This window comes from Nicotiana tabacum, chromosome 5 (assembly GCF_000715075.1).
Source record: "Nicotiana tabacum cultivar K326 chromosome 5, ASM71507v2, whole genome shotgun sequence".
Taxonomy (NCBI): domain Eukaryota; kingdom Viridiplantae; phylum Streptophyta; class Magnoliopsida; order Solanales; family Solanaceae; genus Nicotiana; species Nicotiana tabacum.
This window is the reverse complement of record NC_134084.1, coordinates 144,188,174-144,203,415: the sequence shown is the minus strand read 5'-3', so window position 1 is coordinate 144,203,415 and position 15,242 is coordinate 144,188,174. Positions and strand designations below refer to the sequence as shown.

General features: G+C 33.4%; 1 protein-coding gene and 1 non-coding gene across 2 annotated transcripts; one reads left to right on the top strand and one right to left on the bottom strand.

The window, feature by feature from the left end:
- Window positions 1-560: 560 nt before the first annotated feature.
- On the bottom strand, window positions 561-665 carry LOC142181423 (U6 spliceosomal RNA). The gene has a single exon (XR_012710076.1). It is a non-coding gene; the product is annotated as a U6 spliceosomal RNA (small nuclear RNA).
- Window positions 666-11,395: 10,730 nt separating this feature from the next.
- On the top strand, window positions 11,396-13,906 carry LOC107799869 (uncharacterized). Its single transcript, XM_016623006.2, has one exon. It carries the CDS (start codon window positions 12,163-12,165, stop codon window positions 13,666-13,668), a length of 1,506 nt encoding a protein of 501 aa, XP_016478492.1. The 5' UTR covers window positions 11,396-12,162; the 3' UTR covers window positions 13,669-13,906.
- Window positions 13,907-15,242: the final 1,336 nt, after the last annotated feature.

The following is a 15,242-nucleotide window of genomic DNA, read 5'->3' as shown; positions in this document are numbered from 1 at the left end:
TTTTCACAGATTTTTACATATAAGCTTTCCGGCTACGCACCCGGACTGCGCACGCAAATTGAGGTGATGCTAAAAGAAGTTTTTTTTAAAGCCTCGGAATGCAAAATTTTATTTTAAAACAAGTGATAACCTCTTGGGTCGTCACAAACTCTAATGGAGTTAGTAAGAAATTATAACCACTCGAAGTGATAAAGTTCCTATGTCTTGCCATGATCAAAGTCATGTATGATCTTGAGCACAAAAAGTGAAAACCCGTCCCATTGAATTTTCTTCATTCTCATTCCCTTAAGAGAATTTAGCAATATGTAATAAGTCTGGACGAAAACAAAATTATTAGGTGTAGTGGTCAACTTGTGTCACAACCCGAATCAGAGGGCCGCGACGGGCACCCGGTGCTTTACTCAACCGAGTACCAACGTAACATATCTTTCTTATCATACTATCATGAGTAAATGAGCCAGAAAACCGGTCATGAGATAACAAGAATAAAACATAAGGGAATACTCAACATATGAAGACCCAAAATGATATACAAACTTATATATGTGACATACGGGTCTATAAAGCCGACATGACCATTTCTCGATTTGTGCGTATCATCCATGCTAATCTTTTCTGTATCGTTCCAATTTTATCGGATGTCCCCGAAATCAATGGATGTGGACGTGGCAATAGACGAAATTATAATCGTCATCATTATGGTAATGAGAATAATAAGGATTCTCAAAATAATCCTTCACTCTGTGAAAGTAATGTTTGTCATCGATTTGACATAAGATTTTGTAAAGCACATATCAATCATTATAATCCATTCATGATGTGAATGTGACAACATGTAATTTATGAATATATATTTATTTTTGGAAGAATATGAGTGTGCTAGTGGTATACACCACACTCGCCTCTAGAAGGAGGTTTGAGAGGAAATAAGAAAACAATGTTATTATTATGGAATAAATGGTCATTGGTCACGTACTTATTGTACGCCAAAATATTTTGACATTGTGATTATTAAAAGACAACGGTAATGCAAGAAATAGGTCTTGCATATAATTTTGACCATAACCATAATGATATAACTTTCTCTTTAAAAGAGATATTCACCATATGGATGTTGATGAATATGTGGTAGTACAAAATTAATTGAAAGCTCTAGAAGAGCCAATTATACTACTTTGGAGAAATAAAATTGATTATCAATAAGGTATGGTGTCGTAGTAAGTCTCAAAGAAACTTAATTGAGTTTCTAAAGTATTCGCGAAAGCAGTTGGTTAATTGAGACTATAAATAAAGGAAAGATTTAATATCTTCTATTACTACAACTTGTAACGGGGTAATATGTATGTGAAAAGTTACCCGCTTTATTCTTCAGTTTGTACTACACAAATAAAAAATACCATAATAAAGTGGATGTTTATTAATATAAAAAGTCATATCATAATAAACTTGGAGTTTATTGATACTTGCACATGTCATAGTGTAAATCTGAACTTTATCAATATTGATAATTTATTCAGTTGGCATAATTGGTTTAGCCATGTTAATTTAAGTATGATGTGCAAAAATAAAAGAGAATTCACATGGGTAAATATTAAAGAACTAGAAAATTGTGTATGAATTCTCTTATGTTGTTCTCATTATTTAATAGAACAATTAAAATTGGGATTGAATCCCATGAATACTGAAAACATCAAAGGTGAATATGGGCCATTCACATGCTATGTATACCACATAAGATGCATCTATGAGATGGTTACATGCGCGATTATTATTAATCCGCAACCTGGTGTTTGCGAGGTAACTTGCTCAGTAATTTCATTTTGGGCACAATTTCTAGATTTTCTATTCAAGAAGTTCATCTTGATAAGTTCGTTTACATCACAGTTGGTTTAGCAAAATAATTTATTGAGTGTCTCCACTTAATAGCTAAACTATTGCTTATGAGAACAAAGTTATCTATATCAATTTGATATAGTTTATATACGAAAGTACATTATATTCTCCCCTCACAAGTGGTTCAGGGTCAGGAATCAAATAATTTCATCTTATTATTACTGATGTGTGGTGTATATTTTTATTAACACCATAATGCACAAAGATGGGTTCCCAAAATTGAGGAAGAAAGTTAGTTTTTCTAACATGAGGGGGAGACAAGATAAACAGTTGAGAAAAAGTTACATAGAATGAATTATCATTTGTACATCTAGATCCTCAAATAAGATAGTATGAACTTGAAGTTCATAAAAAGACAATTCATCTGCAATATATTGCAAAACATGCCAGACGCATTTGCTGACCCAAAGAAAGTAACTATATTCTCACTGCAAATGCTCCTATTAGAATGAGTCGTAGAAGGACAAAATCTATGATACGCTTAAAGTGTATAGACAAATCGATTTCAAATAAAATTCTTGATAAAGAAGATGAGCAAATGATCAAGATGATCATACTAAAGAGGCAAATGCTCTAGAAGAGTATATGACATAACATTTTATAAAACCTCAGGAGAGGTTCAAGTACCTGAAATGAATGAAGAGGTCTCTATGTTATGTCTCTATGAAAAATGTATTGGAACCGATATATAATGTTCGTCGACGATATCTATGATAGCACTAAATATAGATGAGAATCTTAAGTTTGTCAAATACAGACACAAAAATATTGGCCAAATAGAAGAGACAAAATTCGAATAGAATTGGTTTCATATGAAAGACATGTAGTTTTGAACATATAGTTCAAATACTTGAAAGTATAAACTCAATGGTGTGTGCAATCACCTTTATCTATCTTATATGTCTAGCATGACATAAAAACTTGATATGCATCTAAAGTCCATTAATATGGCTTATATGATTTAACTTATATAACAATCCATGAAGAATTTAAATTGCTTAAAGCATATAAAATTCTTGGTCATGAAGTACTGCATCATAAGTACAATTTGTGCACATTTGTATCTTGCTATAATTATAAGCATGATAATGTGATAGCGAGAATTTTCAAGGTGCAACATATTCATTGGAGTTAATATGGGTGATTTATTCACCAAATCTCTACCGACGTCAACTTTCAAGAAGCTAGTACACAAGATTGGGATGTGAAGGCTCAAAGATGTGAATTGATGCTCTTATCAGGGGGAGGTAATATGCGTTGTACTCTTTTTCCCTTACAAGGTTTTGTCCCACTGGATTTTCCTTGCAAGATTTTTAACGAGGCAACCAAAAAGCGTATTGTTAGATATAGGTACTCTTTTTCCTTCTCTAGAATTTTTTTCCCACTGAGTTTTATTTTAGTTAAGGTTTGAACGAGGCACATTATCTATTAAATAGATATTCAAGGGGGAGTATTATAAATAGAATTATATTTAAGGTAAATGTCTATATTTAGAGAGATCTTAGGGTTTGTTACTTGGTGGCTAAGCCACTTTTTCCTTATAAATGGATGGGTTCTATTCTATTGTAATTCTTCCCAAATCAATAAGAATTCTCTCTCTCCACTTTTCTCTCCAATACTCCTCTTCTTCTTTTATTGTTTCATAACATGATTAGTGAAAATTTATATTATTGATCTCTATGTAATATTTACATTATTACAGTGAATTCTTAATCATTATTTTAATCCTATTTAATGAAATATCGTCATATAAAATAGAACGAAAAAGAGTATTAACTAGAAAAAAAAGGTCGATTAAATTAGATTATCTAGGAAAGAGAAGAAATTTCGTGGTGATGCCAAGAATCATACTAGGAAAAACGAACAACTAAAAAGAGTCATACTAGGAAACGACTGAAATGGACGGTTTGGGTTGCATATAACTTAAATATATTGCCTTTTAGAAACTTAAAAAAGTGCTATTAAAATAAAAAAAGAGAGTGGCTTCGTAAGCAAACGTATAATAATCTATCGCAAACGTATTATTGCACATGCAGGACAAAAGACAATATAAACTATTAGTAATTAAAAGTTAAAACGCCACGAATGGACATAATTGAGAGGTTATATATATAAAACTAGATTCAAGGTTCGATGAAGCTTAGCTTATGGATTATAATACGTGAATTATTGTTAGTATAATTAAATTGATCCTACCACTAAGGTCAGTGGCATACGCAGAATTTTTAGGAAGCGGTATCAACATTCAAAGAAATGAATGAATGAATAGATCATTATAATAACAAGCGATATCATTTCTTTATATTTATACTCAATGTTTTTATTTTGTATATTATCTCTATGTACATATTGAATAAAAAATATATATATATATATATCACGTGACACTGCTTGCCGCAAGGTGTATTCGCTCCTGGCTAAGGTTGTAGTATGATAAATAAGATCTCTCAACCATTAACCATAGGTCTTGGGTTCGAACTCTTGGGATGAAAAAATTTCTATTTTAGCGGATTAGTGCAAATCTAAAAATCTGAATTAGTCAGACATCCAATGCAGACATCAAACACTGAACGAAAAAGAACTAATTGGTGTACTTTTACTACAAGAATGGGGATCTTAGTGTCAGTTTTTCTTTATAAGAGGGTCACAAGAAAACAAGAATCTTGACGAATGAATAAGCACCACAATTACTCTTTTAGAAAAGCCAACCCACTTTTCAGTTTTTCATTTGAAGGGATACTTTCACTTTTCATTATAATTATAATGTTTATTTCTAATGTGTCTCAATCAGTCACAAGGTCACATAGGGCCACAATTAACCACCATTAAAAGAGGCTGAGCTTCATATTATTAAATTATTATGCTGTTAAAACATGCACGAATCTTTTCGCCATTTTTTATTTGTACAATATGTATTTTGCTCTTCCCTTAAAAAAATATTTAATTAAAATATAATTTTAGTAAATTATTTATTAATGATAGTTAACTTCTCAATAAGTATGGAAAATGGTTAATTAATGATAATGATATAAGCGCAAAAAAGTTGATTCTCACTTAATTCGTTGAAGCGGGCAAGTAAAAAGAATTTTTTTTAATACCGACAAGTAAAAAGGAACGGATGAAATAATAGAAACATGAAAGATCTTACAGTGCGCAAATGAACGAAAGAAATAATAATCATATTTTTTTCCCCATCGAATTGTCAAAGTCATATACTAATTTAGTCGTTTAAAATTCGGTTCGTTAAGCAATTACCCTTAAATAGATAATCTATTATATTGAGTATTTGAAATAGTCAAGCTAAGTCAACCCAAACTTACTGACCAGTTCGATTGAGATTATTTAGTACTGCAAACAAACCCAGTTAAAGAAATTTTTTGATTTGCTAAATGGAAATCAAGCTAGCTAAGAACAAGGTATTGTTTAGCCAAACTCAACTCATTTATTTATTTATTTATTTAATAGAAGATAAAAGGTCCAAATATGGTTCCTTGACCATACGAAATATTTTAGTAGAAAAATGTTCAAATTACTAAAATATTCTATTTGTCTTACATTTATTCTCTGTTTATCTTTTTGATCCATATAGCTACATATACTTCATTTCGTCTTATATTTGCCCTTTTTCCTCTATCGGTTCTCAAACTTGATTTTAAAATTTGCCACAGTGGAATTATATATATAGAGAGAAAATAAAAGGCATTTTCCCTTAGATAACGAATACGAACTAACTTTCAAATTCATTCCTGATACATGACTTAGACCGCTTCTAGTTCTTGAGAATGTTATGTTCCAATAAAAGTGGAAGTAATATGGATTATTCAAAAATTAAGGTCTATTTATTTATAAAAAGAAGATAGTATTGAAACTTCTACGAGATGATAAGTGAAAAAGAGTAAAAATAATTAGTCAAAACATTATATGGTACATAAACAAAATCAAAACAACTCAAAAAGTAGACATAAAAGTGAGTTATGTCTTGTCTAATCAACTTCCCTTAATTTTTTATCGGTCTATCTTTACCTTTCCTTAAACCTATCATTACGGGCCTCTTGTACTTCCATACTGAGATATTTATGAAGAATTAATCTAAATAGCCGTCCACTTAATCTCTTAAATTATAAATAGCCAACGGATATATAATATATGTACAATTCATATATAATATATGTTGTAGGGAAATGACACCGAAAAAATAACAATAATAATACTGCAATAATATTATTTGTAAGCATATTCACGAATTGGCTTGAGTCGTGCTGGGCACTGTCCTAAGAAACTATTTCAGCAATGTGAAATATTTCCCCAGGATTAAACAAGCACATCTCTATTTATTTAGAGGATACAGGAATCAGCAAAATTAAATAATAAATCCAGCAAGTTAGAATAAACCGGAGGGAAGAAATAATAACAAGAGATAATGATTTCGTTAATAGTGGAAATAATAATTATAGAAATAATTAGCTAAAGAAGAAAGCAACGATTATCTAACAAAAGTGTAAAAAGACCAATTTTTGTTGATTGCACTTACGGATGAATCAAGAAAGCTATTTATAGAGATGCTAGGAGTTTCTTAAATTGCCAAGTGTTTAATTGCATGAAAGATGGTTGCCACTTGTTTATGGCTTAGCCATTTGACCACATATCTTCATGCAAAAGACCACATGGTAGATATTCATAGCCATTTGTCCACAAAAATATTGAAATACTACCACAGTCCCCCACTATTTCAATTTTTTGTTTGTACAAATAAAAGTAATTGATAGAAAAGTAAAACTTGCGGGATTTGTATGGTCTAAATGTAATAGATTTGGTGTCTTCTGGATTATGAACCAAGCTTAGACTAATAAAATTTAACTTACACAATTACTGGTGAAATATAATATTTTTACGAACCAATAATTTTTATTGTAAGTCAGAGATTTTATCAATCACATTTCGACCCTCACAGTTTTGTTGTTCAACGCGGTTTTGCGCCCAATAGGCCATGCGCGTGCCTGGTTATTCATGAGAGCTCTAGAGACTAGGCCAAAATCTCATAGGAGCGGCCCCACTCGACTCTCATATAGGTGAATTCATCAAGTGTATACTGCTTTTAAATACAACATCCATAAGGAATATGAATTCATTAAGAGTTATAACTCATCCTCTCAATTAATAGCAGTCAAGCACTCTCTTTTAGTGCCTTAGTGTCAATATCGACTTGTTATTACCCATATGAACCTACTTCATGGGATCTCTAATCACATAGGTTGGGTTACCATCTTTGTTGACAACATGTCGGCCTTAATCTCACCTCTTTTGAGGTTTGAAGAATTAATTTTCTTCCCACCGGTTTAGCCAGAGGATCGGCCAAATTTATCTCTGATTTCACATAGTCAATGGAAATTATTCCATCTCTCAGCAGCTGCTTTATGACATCATGTCTCAATTTCATGTGTCTACTTTTACAATTATAAGATTTATTTTTTGCTATAGCTATTGCCGTTTGGCAATCACAATGTGTAGACACAGGAGGCAATACGTCTTTTATTAAAGGGATATTAGCTAAGAAGTTTCTTAGCCACTCAACATTAGAACCAGCTAACTCCAGAGCTACAAACTCTGATTTCATAATCGATCTAGCAATGATCGTCTGTTTAGCTGATTTTCACGATATTGCACCACCACCAAGGGTGAATACATAACCACTAGTGGATTTTGTCTCATCTGCATCAGTGATCCAGTTTGCATCATTGTACCCTTCTAAAGTAGAAGGAAATCCACTATATAGGATACCATAATTCATGGTTCCTCTCAAATATTTCATTAGTCTATCTAATGCAGACCAATGCTCTCTGTTGGGATTATGAGTATATCTACTCAGTCTACACACTGCATAGGCTATATCAGGCCGTGTAAAATTCATTAAATGCATCAGACTCCCAATAATCTGCGCATATTTAGATTGAGCAATTGGGTTACCATTATTCTTTTTCAACTGAGAGTTAGCATCGAAAGGAGTGCTCACAGATGTGATATTAAAATAATCAAACTTCTTAAGAAGTTTCTCAACATAATGTTCTTGTGACAACATTATTCCATTTTCACTCCTTATAACTTTAACTCCCAATATTGTAGTTACTTCACCTGGATCTTTCATATCAAAATTAGCATACATAAATAATTTAGTACTTTGCACAATATTTAAACTTGTACCAAACATAAGCATGTCATCAACATACAGACATATTATCACATAATCATTGTCTACCACTTTAGTATAAACACATCTATTCACCTCCACTGAAGGAAAACCATCTCTTTGTAAGACTTGTTCAAATTTCTCATACCACTGCTTGGGAGCTTGTTTAAGGCCATAAAGAGATTTAATTAATTTATAAACTTGATTTTCTTGTCCAAGAATGACACAGCCTTCAAGTTGAACCATATAAATTTCTTCTTCTAAATCACCATTTAAAAAAGCTGTTTTGACATCCATTTGTTGGATAAAAAGCTTACGGATTGAAGCTAAGACAACTAAACTCGAATAGAATAAATTCTAGTCACTGGTGCAAATGTATCAAAATAATCTATATTTTGTTTTTGAGAAAATCCTTTTGCTACTAACCGAGCTTTATATTTATCTAAAGATCCTATCAGAATTAAATTTCTTTTTGAAAATCCATTTACAACCAATAGGTTTTGTACCAGGGGGTAAATCAGTTAAAATCCATGTATTATTTTTCATAATAGAATCAATTTCAACTTTTATTGCCTCTTTCCAATGTTTAACTTCTGAAGAAGATATAGCTTCAAAATAATTTGATGGTTCATTATTGACAAGAAAGGTTTGAAAATCATTTCCATAAGAAAAATATTCTTTCCTAGGTCTTTTGCTCCCTCTCAGTTCCTTATTAGAGGTAACTTCACTATTTGTTTCAACAGGTGTATGAGAAATTTTATCAGAAAATGGATAAATATATTCAAAGAACTCAACATTCTTTGTCTCAAATATAGTATTGCAATCAAGCATATCACTTTTTAAAACAAGAAATCTATATGCAGCACTATGTTCAGCATATCAATAAGCATGCAATCAGCAGTTTTAGAACCTATTTCCCTCCTTTTAGGTTCAGGCAAAAGAACTTTAGCAAGGCACCCCCACATTTTTAAATATTTCAAGTTAGATTTATAACCCTTCCGCAATTCATACGGAGTTTTGCCAGTTCTTCTATGTGGTACTCTATTTTGTAAGTGACAAGCAGATAATATAGCTTGACCCCACAAATTATCAGGAGCATTAGAACTAACTAACATAGAGTTCATCATCTCTTTCAATGTTCTATTTTTCCTTTCAGCTACTCCATTTGACTCAGGTGAATAAGGCGGAGTTACTTCATGAATAATTCCACCGTTTTCACAAAATTCATTCAAAGATAAATATTCTCCACCTCTATCAGATATAATTCTCTTGATTTTTCTACTAAGTTGATTTTCAACTTCAGTTTTATAAGAAATAAAAGCATTAAAAGCATCATCTTTATTTCTAAGTAAATACAACTTAGTATATCTAGAAACATTATCAATAAAAGTCATATAATATCTTTTACCACCTCTTGTCATAGTCTACTTTAAATCGCCTAAATCGGTGTGAATCAAGGATAACAATTCAGTTTCTCTATTTACGGAAACACAAGTCTTTCTAGTACTTTTAGCTTCAGCACATATTTCACACTTGTCAAAATTATTTTGAGTCTAAACCAGATATTAATCCTAGCGACGGCATTTTCTATATATATGCAACATTAACATGTCATAATCTAGCATGCCACAAAGAAATTGACTCAACCATATAAGCAGAAGAAGATGCATTTTTATTGCTAGTATCGGAAGTTTTAAGTACAAATAAATCATGGTTACAATATCCATTGCCCACAAAAATATTATTTTTGGTCAATACGACCTCATTATTTTCAAAAGAAACCTTCATTCCAACTTTTACTAATAACCCCACAAAAATATTAGGAACATGCAAAATATCTCTCAATGCTAGAGTTTTACCAGATGTGAGTTTGAGAAGAATTTTTCCTTTCCCAAGAACACGAGTTATTCTTGAGTCACCAAGATAAATAGTTTCTTCTCCTGCCTCAACTTGGGTGTAAGACAAAAATTCATTTTTGTTTGCACAAATGTGCCTAGTAGCACTAGAGTCTATCACCCAATCTCTCACATTGACCACATTATTTATTTGGGAAATGACCGCAACAATTATATTATCCGCTTTAGGCAAATTTAATTTTGACTTAGCGAGATTATCATGTATCCCAACTCTTCATTTGCATTGAGGTGCATTTTTCTTGAAGGTTTTAATTTTAGCATTGGATATGTAACTATGTCTATTTACATACCTGTGTTTTGACATTAGTATCTGCCAAAGTTGTGGATGCAATAACGTATTTGCAACACCATGAATATCTGACAGGACAACTGGAACCGTAGCAGCGGAGACAACACCAAAATTGGTAGCACCATCAAAAATTTCCGTAGTAGTATTACTTGTCATAGTTTCTTAGATTGTAGGGGAAATGACACCGAAAAAATAAAAATAATAATACTGCAATAATATTATTTGTAAGAATATACACGGATTGGCTTGAGTCGTGGTAGGCACTGTCCTAAGAAACTATTTCAGCAATGTGAAATATTTCCCCAGGATTAAACAAGCACATCTCTATTTATTTAGAGGATACAGGAATCAGCAAAATTAAATAATAAATCCAGCAAGTTAGAATAAACCGGAGGGAAGAAATAATAACAAGAGATAATGATTTCGTTAATAGTGGAAATAATAATTATAGAAATAATTAGCTAAAGAAGAAAGCAATAATTAGCTAAGAAAAGTGTAAAAAGACCAATTTTTGTTGATTGCACTTACGGATGAAATCAAGAAGACTATTTATAGAGATACTAGGAGTTTCTTAAATTGCCAAGTGTTTAATTGCATGAAAGATGATTGTCACTTGTTTATGGCTTAGCTATTTGGCCACATATCTTCATGCAAAAGGCCACATGATAGATATTCATAGCCACTTGAAAATAAGTAGGACACTTATAAAATTATACATTATCAATATATCATAAATGTATATCGACTTAAAAAAATATATTAAATCTTACCAATTATTTGTGTGATATTCCCTATTTATGTTCTTCTTCTTCACATGTCCGAACCAATCTTCCGAGGCATATCACTTCCTCTTGATAGCGAGGAGAGTAAAAAATAGTAAAGTCAAACTTTGTGTGAAACATAAATAAACAAAATCTAAACAACTCAAAAAGTAGTAAAACTTCAAATGGTACAAGCAACTCACTAAACACCAACCCTAATTAATTATATCAATCTCTTACCATCCCCGACTTTATATCTACCCCACAAACAGTCCAAAAAACCACCGTCACCGTTAGTGAAAATGGTGACAGCTGTTCTTAGATCAATCAAACGGTGAACACTCTTTGATCAAACGGTGTTATCTAGTACAGGGTATTTCTGTTTGTCACCACCAAACAGCAAAAGCACAAACTAATTTCCCCATATATTTGTGTCCCCCTTTTTTCCCCTCTCTCTTTGTAGTCTTGACTTGAGTTCTTTTTTCACTTCATTCCTATGTAATTGCTGTGTGTTTGTGTTAATTCTTCAAACCAAAAGTAAAAAATCAATTACTAGTAGAAAGTGAAGATATGAGGATGGTAAGGGCTATTGATTCTTCAGAGTGTCCAAATATTTGTGGGTTTTTAGTTGTTGAAGCTTATCCTAAAAGGTATTCATCTAAGATCCCTTCTGATTTAGTCCTTTTCTTGGGCCTTGGCTTTATTGATTGGTAATACATTCTCCTTTTTTCTAGTCCCATATCAATTTTCTTGATTTTTACATAATCAAAAATACATATAGTTCTGTTATTAGATGCAAAAAGATACAGTTTTTCTGTAGGTTTTGGGGGAAATAAAGACTATGGGGTTTCCAAGATTTCATTTTTATAGCTTTTCTTTGGAGTTTTATAGCTGTTGCTGAATATTTTGACTATTTTCCTATTTGGGGTTTGTAGTTATGTGATGAAATAAGTTAAAGGGATTTAGTGGTGGTGTGAATGTTGTGGTTGGGATTATCAAGATGGATGTGTTGTTTGTAAAGAACAATTCTTTGTCAAAAAAGTTCATTTGGGTACTTAAATATTGGAGCTAGCATTTAGCAATAGAGTCCCTTTATTTTTAAGGGGATAAATTTGTGAAATGGTAGATACTCTTCTTAAAACATTGTCAATGGAGAATAATCATCACCCTTCAACCCTATTGTCAATGGATTCAAGTGCTTCTTCTTCACATGATGAATTAGACCTCGAGATGAATCGCCAAGTTGTTATTACTCGTCCGCCTGACATCAATCTGCCCTTATCAGCTGAGCGTAGCTCGCCTCCTCAGCCATGGAACTCGGAACACTGTGATATTCTTGATGTCGGGCTTGGTACTCAGATCTATGAACCTGAAACATTTCTTAGTGTGCCTAAAGTTGGGAGGAAATGTGTGAAACGAGTAGATAGCATCTGGGGCGCTTGGTTTTTCTTTAGCTTTTACTTTAAGCCTGTTTTAAATGAGAAATCTAAGCCAAAGATGGTCCGAGATAGTAATGGGGTTTCCGGGTTTGATAAATCTGATCTACAGCTCGACGTTTTCATGGTTCAGCATGATATGGAGAATATGTACATGTGGGTATTCAAGGATAGGCCCGAGAATGCACTGGGTAAGATGCAGCTACGGAGTTACATGAATGGTCATTCTCGACAAGGTGAACGTCCATTTCCCTTTAGTGCCGACAGGGGTTTCATTCGATCCCATAGGATGCAACGGAAGCATTACAGAGGCCTATCAAATCCTCAATGTGTTCATGGGATCGAGGTTGTGCCATCTCCGAATCTCATGGTTCTTGATGAAGAGGAGCGCAAAAGATGGAAGGAACTCACAGGTAGGGACGTCAACTTCACTATTCCACCGGAAGCTAGTGACTTTAGTTCGTGGAGAAACATCCCCACCACTGAATTTGAGCTTGAGAGGCCAGCTCCGCCAATAAAGAGTAAGAAATTGCTTAATGGCTCTGGACTTAATTTGTCAACTCAGCCGTCCAATCATAGCAACGGAGAGGCGATGGATCTACTACTACCTGTCAATGGCAAAAGGAAAAAGGATTTCTTCTCGAATGGAAATGAAGAAGAGTGTTATCTGCAAGTAAATCCTCCTACTTCCTATCAAATTCCAGACCTGGAAATTCACCCAAATGAACCATATTGGTTAAATGAATTTAGTGGGGTGATGAGGGATGTTTATGGGCCCGTAACAGCTGCAAAATCCATCTACGAAGACGATGAAGGCTATTTGATCATAATCAGTTTGCCATTTGTAGATCTTCAAAGGGTGAAAGTTTCGTGGAGGAACACGCTCACACATGGGATAATCAAGGTTTCTTGTTTGAGCACATCTCGAATCCCGTTCATCAAGAGACAGAACAGGACTTTCAAGCTTGAAGCGTCGTCCTCAGAACATTGCCCTCCGGGGGAGTTTGTCAGAGAGATCCCTCTTTCAACCAGAATTCCTGAAGATGCTAAAATAGAAGCATACTACGATGGATCAGGAACAGTGCTTGAGATATTGGTGCCAAAAGTTCGCGAGGGGCCGGAAGAAGAGCATGAAGTTCGGGTATGTCTTCGTCCTCACCTTGTGGGAAATGATCTCATGTTGACCTAAACGCTTACTCGGAGATATGCATGGGTGGTTGTTAGGGCCGATGCTTCATTGGACGCTGACTTTATATTATCTATATTGTGGTTTATGGAACTGAATATGATCTTGTGTTCCATTTTCACACACTAAATGTTGTGTTTGGTAGTCTTTTTCCAGCTAGTTTTTGTTGTAACAGTGTTTGCTATGAAATTTCACTCCTTGGTTTATTAGCATAGTAATTGATGTTGTGTTATCTATTAAACTTCATAGCTTCTCATGCTTAGCATAGTAATTTGGTTAGCTAACAAAACGAAGCATTTGGTTCTCTTTCTGAAGAATGTTAAATGTTGCATTGTAGAATGGATTTTGGTATTCAAGAAATTACTTCATACATGTGAATCTGTTGTGTTGTGAATTTTTCAAAATAAAATTGAGGCCACAGAAATAAAGAGGTATATAAGGCAGCCACACCTTTGGCATCAACTTATCTTGGATAGCTTGTAAGCTTTAGATGAGGAATTTTGAACTTATTTTCCTTTTTGTATGGATGCTCAAGAAAGCAAATTTCAGTAAATAATCTCCTCCCCTAAGCCAAACATGATTTTTAGCAAGAGATTTGAGACAGGCTGATGTTGTGTATGGTTTTTGAAGAAAAGGATGGTAACATAATCGCCATGATACGACTAGCGGTTAATGAAATGAGATAAAAATCATGAGAAATTGGTGTTCAAATTTCAACAGAAATTTAAAAATACGCTAGGTGCTTTCTTCTCATTTGTCTAAGTCGTGTCATGGGTAGGATTATTCGATACATATACTTAGAGGCGGACCTATGCTATATAGGGAGGGGTCACCTGCACCCATAAAGTTCGGCAAAAATTTCATGTAAATATTTTTATAGAAAATAGTGATATATTAGTGGTGGATACAGATTTTTGTTGAATTTATAAGTGCACCCCGATCTTCAAATTCTGTGTTATCCCTAAGGAATAGTCGAGATGAGCGCAATTAACAAAAAGTAATTTTTTAAAGAAAATGAAAGAAGGAAAGTGATAAGGTTGTTAGGTTGAGGAAGGATTATAGAGTGGTTGTTGGATAGGTGATATGGTCTTGTTCATATAACTCAAAAGAACCCCACTTGGATATTTTGGAGGACTTATGTTATGTGTTAAGGACCCCAATTCCACATCATGAGAGCCTGCCTATATTTGTGCCATATAAAAATATTGAATAGGTGTAGTATGTCGTGACTTAATTATTTAATTTACAGAAGCTGTTTTTCAAAACTTAATCCTGTCTTTTCTTGCAAGTTGTTAATTGTCGTGGTCAAGGCTATCAAGTGCTTTATCCCGATTTTTGTTTTATATTTTTCCAAATAATCTTGAGTCGATGGTCTATTGGAAATAGCCTCTCTATCTTTACAAAGTAGGGTGAGGTCTGCGTATACACTATCCTCTCCAGACCCCACGGTATTGGATAATACTGGGTATGTTGTTGAATTTTTCCAAATAAAATCTATGTCACATAAGGAGTAAATTATATGGTTCCCACACGAATTCTATTATTGAGCCAAAGGTATCCATCCCACTACAAGTAGC

Coding starts and splice junctions, on each gene's coding strand:
- LOC107799869 (XM_016623006.2), top strand. CDS start 12,163: ATGGTAGATACTCTTCTTAAAACATTGTCAATGGAGAATAATCATCAC.